An 18,122-nucleotide genomic window follows, 5' to 3' on the forward strand; every position below is an offset into this window, starting at 1 on the left:
ATTTGACAGTCTGTTGTCTTCTGCACTCCGGATGAATGCCGTAGTTGGGCAGTCTTTCATTGATTTTAGAAACATAGAAACATAGAAAATAGGTGCAGGAGTAGGCCATTCGGCCCTTCGAGCCTGCACCGCCATTTATTATGATCATGGCTGATCATCCAACTCAGAACCCAGCCTTCCCTCCATACCCCCTGACCCCTGTAGCCACAAGGGCCATATCTAACTTCCTTTTAAACATAGCTAATGAACTGGCCTCAACAGTTTGCTGTGGCAGAGAATTCCACAGATTCACCACTCTCTGTGTGAAGAAGTTTTTCCTAACCTCGGTCCTAAAAGGCTTCCCCTCTATCCTCAAACTGTGACCCCTCGTTCTAGACCTCCCCAACATCGGGAACAATCTTCCTGCATCTAGCCTGTCCAATCCCTTTAGGATCTTATACGTTTCAATCAGATCCCCCCTCAATCTTCTAAATTCCAACGAGTACAAGCCCAGTTCATCCAGTCTTTCTTCATATGAAAGACCTGCCATCCCAGGAATCAATCTGGTGAACCTTCTTTGTACTCCCTCTATGGCAAAGATGTCTTTCCTCAGATTAGGGGACCAAAACTGCACACAATACTCCAGGTGTGGTCTCACCAAGGCCTTGTACAACTGCAGTAGTACCTCCCTGCTCCTGTACTCGAATCCTCTCGCTATAAATGCCAGCATACCGTTCGCCTTTTTCACCGCCTGCTGTACCTGCATGCCCACTTTCAATGACTGGTGTATAATGACACCCAGGTCTCGTTGCACCTCCCCTTTTCCTAATCGGCCACCATTCAGATAATAATCTGTTTTCCTATTTTTGCCACCAAAGTGGATAACTTCACATTTATCCACATTAAATTGCATCTGCCATGAGTTTGCCCACTCACCCAACCTATCCAAGTCACCCTGCATCCTCTTAGCATCCTCCTCACTGCTAACACTGCCACCCAGCTTCGTGTCATCCGCAAACTTGGAGATGCTGCATTTAATTCCCTCATCCAAGTCATTAATATATATTGTAAACAACTGGGGTCCCAGCACTGAGCCTTGCGGTACCCCACTAGTCACCGCCTGCCATTCTGAAAAGGTCCCGTTTATTCCCACTCTTTGCTTCCTGTCTGCTAACCAATTCTCCACCCACACCAATACCTTACCCCCAATACCGTGTGCTTTAAGTTTGCACACTAATCTCCTATGTGGGACCTTGTCAAAAGCCTTTTGAAAATCCAAATATACCACATCCACTGGTTCTCCCCTATCCACTCTACTAGTTACATCCTCAAAAAATTCTATGAGATTCGTCAGACATGATTTTCCTTTCACAAATCCATGCTGACTTTGTCCGATCATTTCACCGCTTTCCAAATGTGCTGTTATCACATCCTTGATAACTGACTCCAGCAGTTTCCCCACCACCGACGTTAGGCTAACCGGCCTATAATTCCCCGGTTTCTCTCTCCCTCCTTTTTTAAAAAGTGGGGTTACATTAGCCACCCTCCAATCCTCAGGAACTAGTCCAGAATCTAACGAGTTTTGAAAAATTATCACTAATGCATCCACTATTTCTTGGGCCACTTCCTTAAGCACTCTGGGATGCAGACCATCTGGCCCTGGGGATTTATCTGCCTTCAATCCCTTCAATTTACCTAACACCACTTCCCTACTAACATGTATTTCGCTCAGTTCCTCCATCTCACTGGACCCTCTGTCCCTTACTATTTCTGGAAGATTATTTATGTCCTCCTTAGTGAAGACAGAACCAAAGTAATTATTCAATTGGTCTGCCATGTCCTTGCTCCCCATAATCAATTCACCTGTTTCTGTTTGCAGGGGACCTACATTTGTCTTTATCAGTCTTTTCCTTTTTACATATCTATAAAAGCTTTTACAGTCCGTTTTTATGTTCTCTGCCAGTTTTCTCTCATAATCTTTTTTCCCCTTCCTAATTAAGCCCTTTGTCCTCCTCTGCTGAACTCTGAATTTCTCCCAGTCCTCAGGTGAGCCACTTTCTCTGGCTAATTTGTATGCTACTTCTTTGGAATTGATACTATCCCTAATTTCTCTTGTCAGCCATGGGTGCACTACCTTCCTTGATTTATTCTTTTGCCAAACTGGGATGAACAATTGTTGTAGTTCATCCATGCAACCTTTAAATGCCTGCCATTGCATATCCACCGTCAATCCTTGAAGTGTCATTTGCCAGTCTATCTTAGCTAATTCATGTCTCATACCTTCAAAGTTACCCCTCTTTAAGTTCAGAACCTTTGTTTCTGAATTAACTACGTCACTCTCCATGTTAATGAAGAATTCCACCATATTATGGTCACTCTTACCCAAGGGGCCTCTCACGACAAGATCGCTAATTAACCCTTCCTCATTGCTCAAAACCCAGTCCAGAATAGCCTGCTCTCTAGTCGGTTCCTCGACATGTTGGTTCAAAAAACCATCCCGCATACATTCCAAGAAATCCTCTTCCTCAGCACCTTTACCAATTTGGTTCACCCAGTCTACATGTAGATTGAAGTCACCCATTATAACTGCTGTTCCTTTATTGCACACATTTCTAATTTCCTGTTTAATACCATCTCCGACCTCACTACTACTGTTAGGTGGCCTGTACACAACTCCCACCAGCGTCTTCTGCCCCTTAGTGTTACGCAGCTCTACCCATATCGATTCCACATCTTCCCGGCTTATGTCCTTCCTTTCTATTGCGTTAATCTCTTTTTTAACCAGCAACGCCACCCCACCTCCCCTTCCTTCGTGTCTATCCCTCCTGAATATTGAATATCCCTGAACGTTGAGCTCCCATCCCTGGTCACCCTGGAGCCATGTCTCTGTGATCCCAACTATATCATAATCATTAATAACAATCTGCACTTTCAATTCATCCACCTTATTACGAATGCTCCTTGCATTGACACATAAAGCCTTCAGGCACTCTTTTACAACTCTCTTAGCCCTTTTTAATGCTTGCCCTGGATTTGTCGGCCTGCCACTTTTACTTTTCCCCTTTGTACTTTTTGCTTCTACCCTCACTTTACACCCCTCTGTCTCTCTGCACTGGTTCCCATCCCTCTGTTGTGAACTAACCTCCTCACACCTAGCCGCTTTAATTTGATTCCCACCCCCCAACCATTCTAGTTTAAAGTCACCTCAGTAGCCCCCGCTAATCTCCCTGCCAGGATATTGGTCCCCCGAGGATTTAAGTGTAACCCGTCCTTTTTGTACAGGTCACACCTGCGCCAAAAGAGGTCCCAATGATCCAAAAACTTGAATCCCTGCCCCCTGCTCCAATCCCTCAGCCACGCATTTATCCTCCACCTCATCGCATTCCTACTCTCACTGTCGCGTGGCACAGGCAGTAATCCCGAGATTACTACCTTTGCGGTCCTTTTTCTCAACTCCCTTCCTAGCTCCCTATATTCTTCTTTCAGGACCTCATCCCTTTTCCTACCTATGTCATTGGTACCTATATGTACCAGGACCTCTGGCTCTTCACCCTCCCATTTCAGGATATCTTGGACACGATCAGAAATATCCCGGACCCTGGCACCAGGGAGGCAAACTACCATCCGAGTTTCTGGACTGCGTCCACAGAATCGCCTATCTGACCCCCTTACTATCGAGTCCCCTATCACAACTGCCCTCCTCTTCCTTGCCCTACCCTTCTGAGCTACAGGGCCAGACTCTGTGCCGGAGGCAGGGCCACTGTCGCTTCCCCCGGGTAAGCTGTCCCCCCCAACAGTACTCAAACAGGAGTACCTGTTGTTAAGGGGCACAGCCGCCGGGGTACTCCCCATCACCTTCCTTTTCCCCTTCCCCCTCCTAACCGTGACCCACTTGTCTGCCTCCCGTGGCCCCGGCGTGACCACCTGCCTTCCACTCCTCTCTATCACCTCCTCACTCTCCCTGACCAGACGAAGGTCATCGAGCTGCAGCTCCAGTTCCGTAACGCGGTCCCTTAGGAGCTGCATCTCGATGCACTTGGCGCAGATGTAGACGTCCGGGAGGCTTGGAGACTCCAGGGCCTCCCACATCCGACACCGAGAACAGCAAACTGCCCTCACAGTCATAATGCCCCTCTCCTCAAATAGCAACAGAAAATGAATGTCAAACCTTCCTCGCCTCACCCGCTTCCGCCTAAGCCCGGTGAGCCGAAGCCCTTAAGTCTTCACTCTGCTCCCGGCTCACTCCGCCGCCCGCAAACTACGCTGCCCGCTCTATGAGGCTCTGTTCCTTTTAAATCTGCCGCGCTGCACTGCCCTACGTCACACGCCTGCGCAGTCCCGCCTCTCAGAAAGCCGTTGGAGAAAAAAAAACGAAAATTTCAAAAATCTCTTTTTCGGCACTCCCACTCAGACTCTCAGACTCCTTCTTCGAATCAAATCCGAAGCAGGATGTCTGCCCTTTTAAATCTGCCGCGCTGCACTGCCCGACGTCACACGCCTGCGCAGTCCCGCCTCTCAGAAAGCCGTTGGAGAAAAGAAAATAACGAAAATTTCAAAAATCTCTTTTTCGGCACTCCCACTCAGACTCTCAGACTCCTTCTTCGAATCAAATCCGAAGCAGGATGTCTGCCCTTTTAAATCTGCCGCGCTGCACTGCCCGACGTCACACGCCTGCGCAGTCCCGCCTCTCAGAAAGCCGTTGGAGAAAAAAAAATAACGAAAATTTCAAAAATCTCTTTTTCGGCACTCCCACTCAGACTCTCAGACTCCTTCTTCGAATCAAATCCGAAGCAGGATGTCTGCCCTTTTAAATCTGCCGCGCTGCACTGCCCGACGTCACACGCCTGCGCAGTCCCGCCTCTCAGAAAGCCGTTGGAGAAAAAAAAATAACGAAAATTTCAAAAATCTCTTTTTCGGCACTCCCACTCAGACTCTCAGACTCCTTCTTCGAATCTGTTATAGTTTTGTTATAGTTACTATTCTGTAGACTTATTGAATATGGCCACAAGAAAATGAATCTTAGAGATGTATATGATGACCTATACACACTTAAATAAAATTTATTTTTTGAACTTTATACAGTAATAACTTATTTACAACTTGCTATTTCCCATTTTTCATTATCCACTCTGAATCTCCACCTCTTCCCCTGTTAGCTTCATCCCCTTACACCCCTACAACATGAGAAGTGTTTTCCTCACTCTTGATTTTCAAAGGGATTCCAATCTTCCTTCTTCCCACATGCAGTGTACCCTTTCTCCAGATCAGATTGCTCATTGCAACGATTTGGACGCCTCTAGCCTCTGGCTCTTTTCACTGGGAGCTGGAGCAACATTAGCAAAGTTAATTTTTCCACACACTGACTAAATTCCATTTTCATCTCTGGTGCAAATCTGATATTGTCACTAACCGCACAAGTGATGGTGGTGGTGAAATGACCCTCCATTTTGCTGAAGTTGAAGCTTAAATCACTTCTGTCCCTAACACCCTGAACAACAAATCAAAGTTACCCGACTTTCACTGACCTCTGAAATACTTCTTTCTGCATTCTCTGTAATCCCACAAATCCTGATTTTATATTCTCTCCACCTACTGAAACACATCCACTGTTACAGCTAGTACTTGTCCCGTTGATGTGACTAACTTTACCCTTCCCCTCTCTCTTTACCCAGATAACTCGCACTCAATAGGTTTGCAATCCTGATCATCAGCTTTTCACCAGTCACCTGATCCCACTACACCTCTAACCCCGTTTGGTTAAATCACGGGCTTCCATTACTTCATGGCACCGAAGCCAAGGCAGTTCACAAGTATCACGATTTTGCTGTTTGGCTGAATGCTCTCAGAGGAACAACTTCTCCATTGGCTACCTCCAGATGGGGATGCTGGTGTGGAGAACCAAGGAAAGCCTATCATTGTGTGGGATACGTCAAACATTTTTATGCAACATTTCCCCCCCCCACCTCCAGCCAACGTTTAAAGTTAAGCTGCAGCCGATCCCAACACCTCAGCTCTTTCAATTCAATTCAAGTTTAATTGTCATTCAACCATACATGACTACAGCCAAATGAGACAATGTTAGGGTCAAGGTGCTAAAACACATGATCAACAGTCACACACAAGAACACATTCATGGGGTACAAGAGTCGTGATGCCTAGTCCTCGCACATACAAGTCAACAAACCCCATGTAGAATGCCAGTAAAATACAGTGACACAATATGCGTGTATACAGTCTAGACCGCCCCCCCAGCCCCCCAGTATCATCTGCCAACCTGCTCCGACACCCCTACACCCACCAGGCCACACTGTGGTTTTGAGGCCAGTGCTCGCATATACAATGCCTATAAAAAGTATTCATGCCCAATGGAAGCTTTCACGTTTTGTTTTACAATACTGAATCACATTGGGTTTACGTTGTCTTTTCCTGACACTGATCACCAGAAAGACTCTATTGTGTCAAAGTGACAACAGGTTTCTACACAGTGATCTAAATAAATTACAAATATAAAACACAAAATAATTGATGGCATAAGTATTCACCTCCTTCAAGTCAGTATTTAGCAGATGCACCTTTGGCAGCAATTACAGCCTTGAGTCTGTGTGGATAGGTCTCTATCAGCTTTGCACATCTAGACACTGTAATTTTTCCCCCATTCTTCTTTACAAAACTGCTCAATCTCTAAACACAAAATACTCTGCAGATGCTGGGGTCAAAGCAACACTCACAACACGCTGGAGGAACTCAGGTTGGGCAGCATCCGTGGAAACGATCAAAGTTTCGGGTGGGAACCTGACGAAGGGTTCCAGCCCGGAACGTTGACTGATCGTTTCCACGGATGCTGCCCGACCTGCTGAGTTCCTCCAGCGTGTTGTGAGCGTTGCTCAATCTCTGTCAGATTGCATGGGGATCGTGAGCCCTTTTCAGGTCCTGCCAAAAATTCTCAATTGGATTGAGGTATGGACTCTGACTTGGCCACTCCAGGCCATTAACTTTGTTGTTTTTAAGCCATTCCTGTGTAGCTTTGGCTTTATGCTTGGGGGTCATTGTCTTGCTGGAAAACAAATCTCAAGTCTCAGTTCTCTTGCAGACTGCATCAGGTTTTCCTTCATGATTTCCCTGTATTTTGCTGCATTCATTTTACCCCCTACCTTCACAAGCCTTCCAGGGCCTGCTCCAGTGAAGCGTCCCCACAGCATGATGCAGCCACCACCATGCTTCACAGTAGGGATGGTGTGTTTTTGATGATGTGCGGTGTTTGGCATATGCCTAACATAGCGTTTAGTCTGATGGCCAAGAAAGCTCGATTTTGGTTTCATCAGATGATAGAACCTTCTTCTACTTGACTTCAGAGTCTCCCACATGCCTTCTGGCAAACTCTAGCCAAGATTTCATGTGAGTTTTTTGTAACAGTGGCTTTAACTTTGCCACTCTCCCAGAAAGCTGCAACTGGTGAAGCACCCGGGCAACAGTTGTTGTCTGTGCAGTCTCTCCCATCTCAGCCACTGAAGTTTGTAACTCCTCCAGAGTTGTCATAAAATACAGGAAATACACACCAGGACAGGGAGCGTCTGTGCAGCTGCTCATAATTGTCAATGCTTTCCATTTTGTCATAGAACTACAAATATGAGAGCTGGACTGGAATGAGAGGGGCTAAAAACAAATTGAAAAGCAAAGCCACAGACAGAATATTCTTTAGATTATCAGCTGATTCATGTGCACATTGGCATAGGGACAACAGATCACAGTGAACGTGCAGCTGAGGAAATGGTGAAAGCCAGTGGATTTTTTGAGGGGAGGGGTATTAATATTAATGCTGGGGCTAAAGAATGCTCCTCTGTTAAGACCAGTGAGCAAGCGAAATAGATTTGGGGCTTTAAATCAAGAACTTTGGGAAGGGCAAGAAATCTCATCAGGTAAAATGAAAATGATAAACAGCCCCCAATATGATATATGATAGGTGTAGACAAACAAGAATCTATTTCATTGAACAAAAGAAATGAAAAAAGACAAACATTTTCATATTTCACTACAAACGAACCTTTACTGGTCGCATTTTCAGTTGCTATTTTTTGCTGAATGGAGTTCAGATCTTTCTGGATTGTCAAGAAGATCTTCTCCAAACAGTGAGCTTCTTTACACATCTTCCAGAATTTCTCTGCTTGTCCTGTAGATATACAGAAATTATTATTAGTTACAGAAATTACATACTTGTATAGTGTGTGCTACTTGGCAGGTTCCCTGCTAAGCACTCTCATGCTAGGAGACTTTATTTACGTCTCGGGTACAGGTACCAGACAGAAGGAAAGACGCAAAAAGAAAATGGAGCATAATAGTCATCTGGTGAAGGACAAAGGTTTTTGTGCTCACATGTTGGACAGACCCGAGCTTTCTGGAAAGTTACCTTTGATGTTTAGAGAAAAGCCAGAGATTTTGATAGATTCAGGGGGCTGGGTCGGCTGGTTACAGAATGGTACCAGCAACTTGGATGTCAGTGGGTAAAGACAGGGCAGAATAAATTTGAAAGTTATGTTGAGTTTGAAATAGGCCAACAGGACAGACGGGAATAAATATTGGAATGAATGATCTGTGTCAAATGGCCTCTTGCCCAGCAGTAAACAATCAAAATTAATTCAATGGAGAAGATGTGTCAGCCAGGGAGAGAGAGAATGAAGCCACCAATTTACAATTGAAAGAAAAATGAAACAAACTGTTTTACTAGCTTCACTCAGGAAAAGAAATACTTCCTGGCTGATATTTAGCAACCTCAGAATTATAGGGAAGAATGCACATATCCCAAAGATAATGGAAACAGAATGCTGGCTTGTTATTGGTTAAACTTGGGAGAGAGACGGAGAGACAGAAACAAGGATTTCACTGTCACAATGTGTAACAAATTCCAGCTTTCCACGTCCTTAATTCCCCTTTGGAGTTTATACATTTCTATATTCCCTTCACTAAGTTTAACCCTTACATACTGTTCCGGTCAAATTTGACAACAGTAAAAACACCCTAAATGCCATTTTTTAAAGCTGAAATTTGATGACTTTTCCTAAAGTGACCCAAAATGCACAAAAATGAAAATATTTAAAAACCTTATACTTTTGTACAGGTGCTACAAATTTTTGTACATTGAGGCTGTTCTAGGTCAAATTTGACCCGTATCTACTGAAATGGATTTTTAGATCTCTGAAACATTAATTAAGGATTAATCACCCATTTATTAATGTCAGATAGGCTATTTATACATTCTAAATAGATCTGTGGTTCAAAATTTGGAATAGACACTTATTATGAGGGGATTCTCGGGCATCCGGACCATACTGTGAAGGTATAGAATATGAACTGTATGTAAGGGTTAAGCTACATCAGATTGTCAATAATTAAGTGAACAGGAGCGATTGTGGCTTAAAGGAAGTTCAGTAAATAAAGCTGTTTGCATGTTGAAATAGTTGATAGTTGAACTGGTCTTGGAATATTATAACTAAACTAAAATAGAATATGATTAGTTATAAATATGATGAATAAAAAGTGAATACCACTTGACTCTTATCAGTTTATGTTATTGAAAGGATGCCTGGTGATTTATTTTTAAGCAAACCCTTTATTCAGTGAAATTTGCAACAGGTTCAACACATTGAGCTACTGGGTATAAATCTAGTAGTAAAGCATCATAATAAAAATGTCTCAAAAATATCTGTCAACTTCCTACAGATTTCAGTATGACCAGACTCCAGCAACTGCTATTAAATTTACATATTGTAAATATTATTTTAGAAACAAATCCGTCAAATCAAAACAGCAGTAACAGCTCCTTGAGCAGTTACAGAATTAACAGGAGTGCAGCAACATGACTGGATTTCTTGTGTCTATACAGTAGTTTGTCTTTTATTACCTGATACTTCACAAGGTTCTCTGATTGTAGCTGAAGTCCCTTCTCTGCTGTCCTGGCCTTCGTGCTGCACGTCATCAATGTCCTGTTGGATTTCTTCCTGTAACAAAACAAAAGTGAATGCTTGGCTCTTGGGTGTTCCAGCTAACTTGGGAGTTTGGATCTGAAGCTCCCAACTTCTCTACCACAGGGGATTTTCCTTAAAACACGTCTGCATTTGATATGGACACCAATTGCTATGATAAGTACAGTAAACAATTTCAACATGGAGAGGTGGTAGAGAATGTCATTAGACTATTCTTCAATATGCTGTGAAGTCACTCTTTTCCTTAGGATTTCACAGTTTGGGACTATGCTAATCTTAGCTGAAAAGTAAATTTTGATCAACTGCATGTACCACTTCAAAATGTGTTGATTCTCTCATGAGGTGCAAGTCTTAAATATAAAGAGAAAATGCTGGAATCATGCAGATGATCGGGCACAGCAGTTGGAAGAGAAACAGAGTTAATGTTTCAGACTGAAGGCTTACTGGGGGTTAGACAAATACTGGCTTGACTCAACTGTGAGTTACTTACACTCAGTCACTACTTTATTAAGAACATCTGTACATCTGCTCGTTTATGCAAACAAAATTAGCCAAACACATGGCAGCAATTCAATGCATAAAAGCATGCAGACATGGTCAAGAGGTTCAGCTGTTGTTCAGACCAAACATCAGAATAGGGAAGGAATGTGATCTAAGTGACTTTGATGGTGGAATGATTGTTGGTGCTAGACGGGACTGTCTGAGTATCTCAGAAACTGCTGATCTTCTGGGATTTTCACACACAACAGTCTCTAGAGCTTACAACAAAAAGAATACGAGTGGCAGTGCTGTGGGTGAAAACGCTTTGTTAATGAGCGGTCAGAGGAGAATGGCCAGACTGGTTCCAGCTGACAGTAACTCAAATAATCATCCAAGACAACAGTGGTATGTGGAAGAATATCTCAGAACGCTCACTGAACCTTGAAGCAGATGAGCTACAACAGCAGAGGTCCACCCCAGATTGAAAAGTGTACTTGATAACATGGCACTGTGTGTTTACGCCACAGTGAACAGTAATAGACAAGCCTGATCCTAACCTCGTCAAAATTTACACATCCACTACAGACAGTAATTTGCAATGGTTGAGTTTCTAGCTTCTATCAGAGGGTACCACGAACAATTGTATTGTTACTGTTCTCAATGCAGATGAAATCTGTTAACATGGAGATGAAGCAAAGGATTCTTGCTCCAAGTCTTAGCAATGTAATATCTCATTTAGAGAACTAGCAAAGATGTCCTTTCCCTTAAGGCAAATCATTTAGGTGCAATCTATTTGGCTTGAATTTCAGCAGTTTATGATTATACTTCACAGACTAAGATCACTTATATAGGGGGGAAAAGCTTAGCACTGTATTTCATTACATGGTAATTTTAGCATAGCATTCAAGTCAAGACAGTTTAGAAAGACACAAGAGAACTGGGTGACAAAATTGAGTTACCAAACTGCTGTTTAAGAAGAACGTTCATCATGGGAGGCATCTATAATGGAAGTGTGCAGAGCAAAAAAGAAATTTGGAAGTTTAATAAAAGAAAGCACAACTACAAATCTGTCAGGTTTTGGAGGGACACATATACTCATCCTTAATGTTTGTAGTCAGATGTGTGTACACATGTCCAAGTACTCAAAGTTATTCATGTATCTGATGGGGGACTGTTTGGGGAGGGGTTTGGTCTTGGTTTCCCCACCCTTGCACAGGAACCCTGGAGTTTAGGAGAGATATCAGAGAGTGACATGCAAGGAGGCAGAAGCAGTGGACACCAGTGATGGAACAGAGGTGAGGGGTTGGTGCATGAAGCTAGAACTAGTGGAACAGAGTTCAAAGGAGATTAAAGAGTAAAACAATCTTAAAATCAAAATGTTTAAGAATAAAAGCAAACAGCTAAAAATAACACTCAATAGAAATCATTCAACTATGTAAATAAAAACACAAGTTTCTTTGAACAATATTAAAGTGGTTAGATCCATTTGACTCAGCAACTGAAACTTCTGGTTAGCTGAAAGCTACCTTGCTATTACTTTGTACCATTTAGTGAATAACGTGGAGACAAAGAAATCAAAAGAGCACTTACTGTTTTTTCCATATTCCATGGGTTATTCTTTTCACCACTGATCTTAACTATTTGGTAAGGTAATTTTAGTCTTTTTAAAGCTGATAGAGAAAGGGGAGGTATTTAGTTGGATGACAGCTAATTAAGCTGCTATTAGGCAGGAACTTGGGAGTGTAAATTGGGAACAGAAGTCCTGATGCAAGTGAAGAACAGGATGGCCTGAATGAGGGTAGGACCACCCAGGGGGAGATGTGTGCCTGGGGGTGGTGGAGGTACGGAAGGTCCTTAATGAATACTTCACCTCAGTATCCAGCAAGAATAAGGAGTTTGGTGAATGTGTGGACAGCACAGAACAGGTTAATGTGCTGGCACATGTTGAGTTAAAAAAGAGGTAGTGTTGGAGCTTCTGAAGAACTTTAGGATAGATAAATCCCTGGGGCCGGATGGGATATACCCCAGGTTACCATGGGAAGTGAAGGAAGAGATTGCTGGGGCATTGACGGTTATCTTTTCATCCTCCCTGGATGCAGGAGAGGTACTAGAGGCTAAGAGGATGACAAACATTGTTCTGTTCTTCAAGTAAGGTAATAGGGATAATCAGGTTACCATAGACAAATTATTGATCTTGGTTGGGTTCTCTTGCACAGTAGAAGTTGGGGTTCTACCTTGAGTTGTACCTCAGCCACCTACAATCTGGCAACTTTGAGAAAATAAGGAGATGAGATTTTCTATTTACTTATCTAACTTGTTCAGACATACTTGATCTATGTTTGTACTTGTGTCAGTGCAGTTCCCATCGTTTGACTCGTTTTCCTCTGTAGAGAAAAACATCAGTTTACTTGTATGAAACTCTTAGACATTCACTAATATAACTTCACAAAACATGTCAACCATTCTCTTCCTCTTCATTGAGGTTGTGAAGATAGAACAAAATTAAACTACAAATAAACCTTGAACAACAAATGTCAACAGAAACAAGTTTTTGTTTTAAAAGGCACATACTATACTCCAAGAGCAACATACTCATTAAGGCCAACTTCAAACATGCTGATTACAGGACATCAAAAATGCACAGAGAAACAAAAACAGGGAAAAAATCTTTGATAACTAAAGGCAGAGGACTAAATAAAACAATTTAGGAATTTTTTAAAAAGCAAAGTGAAGAAATTTTGTAATGAAATGCAACAATATTGAAAGAAGTAATAGTATTTTACAGGAATGTTATTAAAAGGAAAATTAGAGACAAGGGCACAAAATATGAACAAGATGAACTCACAGAAAGGTTAAGAATTAGCAGAAATGCTGCATAAATTTTAATCAAACAAAACAGCAAGCAGGTATTTCACTACAGGATGGGCTTAAAAAGAATAGCAATTCTGTTTGAAGACAATGGGAGAAAATTTAAAAAAAACTATTAAGCTAAAAGGGAAAAACAACCTAGGCCAGAATGGTAAACCACGCACACACACAAATGCACCATCCCGATTGACATCTAGAACACTCTGGCCCAAAATTGCTCAAAGTGCAGGAGCAGCAGTGAGCATGGCATTAAAAATCCTGAATCCATGCAGCAACAACACACTAACTGACAGGCAGCAAGAGCCACCTCACGATTTACCCCCCGCCAGCCCATCAGCAGCCGCCTGTCTCATATGTGGAAGGGTACGCCATTTTTATTTTGACTTCATTAGCCCCTTAGTACCTGTAAAACTAGAGTGGAAGTCTATCATCCTTGATCCCAAAGAACTGACCAAGATGTAATAACACCAGGGAATCAAACTGATAACTTATAATCTTTTACAGAAAAAGGGAAATGAAAAGATCCAGTGCAGGTTGAGTGAGTGGTGAGAAAGGCAAAAGCAATGTTAGCATTCTTTTTGAGAGGATTAGAATATAAAAACAAGGATGTAATATTAAGGCTACAAAAAGGAGCTGGTGAGGCCTGATTTGAAGTGTTGTGAGCAGTTTTGGGCCCCTTATCTAAGAAGGGACGTGCTTACATTGGAGAGGGTTCAAGGGTTCGAAGGAGGTTCACAACAATGACTCTGGGTTTGAAAGGCATTTGAGGAGCGTTTGATGGCTCTGGGCCTGTACTCACTGGAATTCAGAAGATTGGGGGGGAGTTGGGGGATTCTCATTGAAACCTACTGAATGTTGAAAGGACTCGACAGAGTAGATTTGGAGAGGATGTTTCCTATGGTGGGGGGAGTCTAAAGATCAGAGGACACAGCCTCAGGAACAGAGGGACGTCCATTTAGAATGGAGATGAGGAGAAATTTCTTTAGCTAGAGAGTGGTGAATCCGTGAAATTCGTTGCCACGGGCACCTGTGGAGGCCAAGTCATAGGGTATATTTAAGGCAGAGGTTAGTTGATAGACTCTTGATTAGTCAGGGCATGATGGGATACGGGGAGAAGGCAGGAGACTGGGGATGAGAGGGAAATGGATTCGTCATGATGAAATGGCAGAGCAGACTCGATGGGCCAAGTGGCCTAATTCTGCTGCTACATCTTATGGAAAACAAGTGAACAACAGACCAGCCTGGTTAATGAAAGTGCCAGGAAATATACTAGAAACTTCACGAGAAAAAGTTACAGAAACATAATCCACATGGAATCCAAAAGGTTTAGTCAGCATGGAATCCGAAAGGTATAGTTATGATTAGTTATTCTGATGGCTCTGTGTGGTACAATCAGTGTTGAAATGATCTTTCATCATTTGGGAAAAAGAAACTTTACCAATATTCGTAGATGATATCAAACCAGGCCTAATGGCAGCAACAGGGAAGGAAGAACTTGGTAGAGATGACTTCAGGAAACTTGCAAATGCGGGTTGATAAGTGACAAACGCAGACAAGAAGTAACACAGTTTATTAGAAAAGAGGCAGAAATAACACATACCCTAGGAAATAAATAATGCAGGTGGGTTAAAAGCATGTAAGGATAAAGGCTGGCAAATCATTAAGCAAGACTGCAAGTCAACAGAGGAATTGAAAAGTTAACACAGGCTTATACTCAACTAGCAGTAACGCTGAACAATGTTGGTCTGGCTGTACTTAGTACTTTGAACATAAAAACCATAGAAACTACAGCACAGAATGCCTAGCTTCCTCCCATAAAACAGGAAATAAGATCACGAGAAATTGCAAAAATAATTTACAAGAACTCAGTGATCGCAACAATCAGAAGCAAATGAACAGCTGCCAGCTGTATTTTGTGAAAACTGATTTAAAGATGACCTCATAGATGGGATAGAGTGAAGCAGAGACAATATTTTTATGAGAGAAATTAAAACTAGGAGCCATAAAATACAGAGTAGTTGCCATATAAAAATGTATAGAAATGAGAGGTTCAAAGAAAAGCTCCACGGCCACAGGAAACGAGGCAAATTTTATAAACACCTTCAAAAGGGAGACAAGGCTAGTACATCAGAGCTGAGATGAGGAAGATAGAATGAAAGGTTTGTTTGCACGGACTAGTTAGAGTAAATAGTCCTTATCTATATATTATATTAGCTTTGGATACTTCCTTCACCAATGATTAATTGCCAAAGCTCTGAAGACCACGTTTAGTCCTTTATTTGCATGCATTTCAGCCCAGGCAGTGCAAAATTAAGTGATCATACCTCCTATGAGAAGAGGATGAACCCACGAATTTTCAGTATAATCAAATGACTGAGAAGGAAACAAAAAAAATGTTGTTAATTTAAATACCAGAGGCAAGTGTATTGAATAATCTATTACTTTGAAACAAAACTTATTAGTTTATGACTAGAAGGCACAGATTTAAAATAGCTAGTAACAAAACTGAAGGAGTGAATTTATTTTACACAATGAACTACAATCTAGAGTACATTACCTGAAAAATGGAAGATCTAATTAATGGTGGCTTTCAAAAAAAAAATCAGATATATACTGCAAGTAAATGGAAAATATTATTGATTCAGAGACAGTTGGGCAATGGGAATATAATGCATTTTTATTTGAAATGCTAAATTCAAATGCTAATATAGCACTCATATCTACAGGGATGAAATGCTTTGAGAGGTTGGTCATGACTAGACTGAACTCCTGCCTCAACAAGCACCTGGACCCACTGCAATAGGTCAATGGCCTTAGACCACCTGGACAATACAAACACCTACGTCAGGATGCTGTTCGTCCACTAGAGCTCAGCATTTAACACCATCATCCCTACAATCCTGGTTGAGAAGTTACAGAATCTGGGCCTCTGTACCTCCCTCTGCAACTGGATCCTTTACTTCCTAACCAGAAAACCACAATCTGTCTGGATTGGTGATAATATCTTCTCCTCACTTATCAACACTAGCACACCTCAGGATGTGTGCTTAGCCCACTGCTCTACTCTCCATATACACATGACTGTGTGGCTAGGCACAGCTCAAATACCATCTATAAATTTGCTGATGATACAACCATTGCTGGTAGAATCTCAGATGGAGACGAGAGGGTGTACAGGACTGAGATATGCTAACGAGCAGAATGGTTGCACAGCAACAACCTGGCACTCAACGTCAGTAAGATGAAAGAGCTGATTGTGGACTTCAGAAAGGGTAAGATGAAGGAACACATACCAATCCTCATAGAGGGATCAGAAGTGGAGAGAGTGAGTGGCTTCAAGTTCCTGGGTGTCAAGGTCTCTGAGGATCTAACCTGGTCCCAACATATGGACGCAGCTATAAAGAAGGCAAGACAGCAGCTATCCTTCATTAGGAGTTTGAAGAGATTTGGTATGTCAACAAGTACACTCAAAAATGTCTATAGTTGTACTGTGGAGAGCATTCTGACAGGCTGCATCACTGTCTGGTATGGAGGGGCTACTGCACAGGACCGAAAGAAGCTACAGAGGGTTGTAAATCTAGGCAGCTCCATCTTGGGCACTAGCCTACAAAATACCCAGGACATCTTCAAGGAGCAGTGTCTCAGAAATGTAGCATCCATTATTAAGGACCTCCAGCACCCAGGGCATGCCCATTTCTCACTGTTACCATCAGGTAGGAGATACAGAAGCCTGAAGGCACACACTCAGCGATTCAGGAACAGCTTCCTCCCCTCTGCCATCCGATTCCTAAATGGACGTTGAACCCTTGGACACTACCTCACTTTTTTAATGTACAATTATTTCTGCTTTTTTGCACGATTTTAATCTATTCAATATACAAATATTGTGAATCAACTTATTTATCATTATTATTATTATTTTTTCTTCTTCTATGTTATGTATTGCATTGAGCTGCTGCTGCTAAGTTAACAAATTTCTCGACACATGCTGGTGATAATAAACCTGATTCTAATTCTGAAATAGTTGCCTCTGTGCTCTGTTATCCTAGTATTCTAAATTCACTGAAGTAAATGTTACGATAGCCTTAGTTTTACGCGTTTAACATGACCAACATCACAAGCCATTTCATGAAAGCAACTTGGGTGAAACAAAAACTGGAAGTGCTGGAAACACTCAGCAGGTCAGGCAGAAAGGGACGGAGCTAACACTTCAGGTGAGCTACTCTGACACAAGAGTCACCGAGCTAGAATGTTAATTCTGTTGCCCACTGACTTCACTTGACCTGCTGGTGATTTCCAGCATTTCCTGCCTTTATTTCAGATTTCAAACATCAGTAGTTTCATGATTTTCAGAACCCAGGTCCATTGCAGTCAGACAGCTATCAGATGATAGGTCCGAGTCCAATGTGGTTCGCCTTCAGACAGTGAAGTTTACGAAGTGTGGGAAATCCAAACCAAAACATTTGTAAACACAAAGTACCACCAATCGGGACACATTTTGCATAAAAAGCAGGTGGAAACCAGGAATTCACTCCCACAGAAAGATATTCAAGCTAAGACAACTGAATATTTCAAATGAGACTGACACTCCTGTTCAGAATGATGTTGAGGAAATGGAAAAGCAAGTACAGTAGATTTATAATGCCACACTCTCACGACTTCGGTGGTGCCCAACTAGCAGATGTTCCAGACTATTGAACATTACTTATTTTAATACTCCAACACACTTTTAATTCACTTTTGAAGATGACACAATGAGATTTCCAACGAATCAGGTGAGTTGAAAGACAGCACAATTAATGTGAATTTAAATAGTAA

General features: G+C 42.1%; 1 protein-coding gene across 4 annotated transcripts in view; it reads right to left on the minus strand.

Moving 5' to 3' along the window:
• The window catches only part of phf11 (PHD finger protein 11), a 65,737-nt gene that overhangs the window by 20,189 nt on the left and 27,426 nt on the right, over positions 1-18,122 (minus strand). For all 4 annotated transcript variants that reach the window (XR_010018365.1, XR_010018364.1, XM_063051111.1 and 1 more), the window contains 4 exons: positions 15,629-15,677; positions 12,765-12,820; positions 9,875-9,971; positions 8,021-8,146 (listed from right to left, as the gene is read on the minus strand). Coding sequence is in view for 2 of the 4 variants with exons in the window: in XM_063051111.1 (XP_062907181.1) it covers positions 8,021-8,146; positions 9,875-9,971; positions 12,765-12,820; positions 15,629-15,677 (328 nt within the window). In the remaining 2 variants the exon portion in view is untranslated. The remainder of the gene's footprint in view (positions 1-8,020; positions 8,147-9,874; positions 9,972-12,764; positions 12,821-15,628; positions 15,678-18,122) is intronic.

Source organism: Mobula hypostoma, chromosome 6 (genome assembly GCF_963921235.1).
Source record: "Mobula hypostoma chromosome 6, sMobHyp1.1, whole genome shotgun sequence".
Lineage (NCBI taxonomy): Eukaryota > Metazoa > Chordata > Chondrichthyes > Myliobatiformes > Myliobatidae > Mobula > Mobula hypostoma.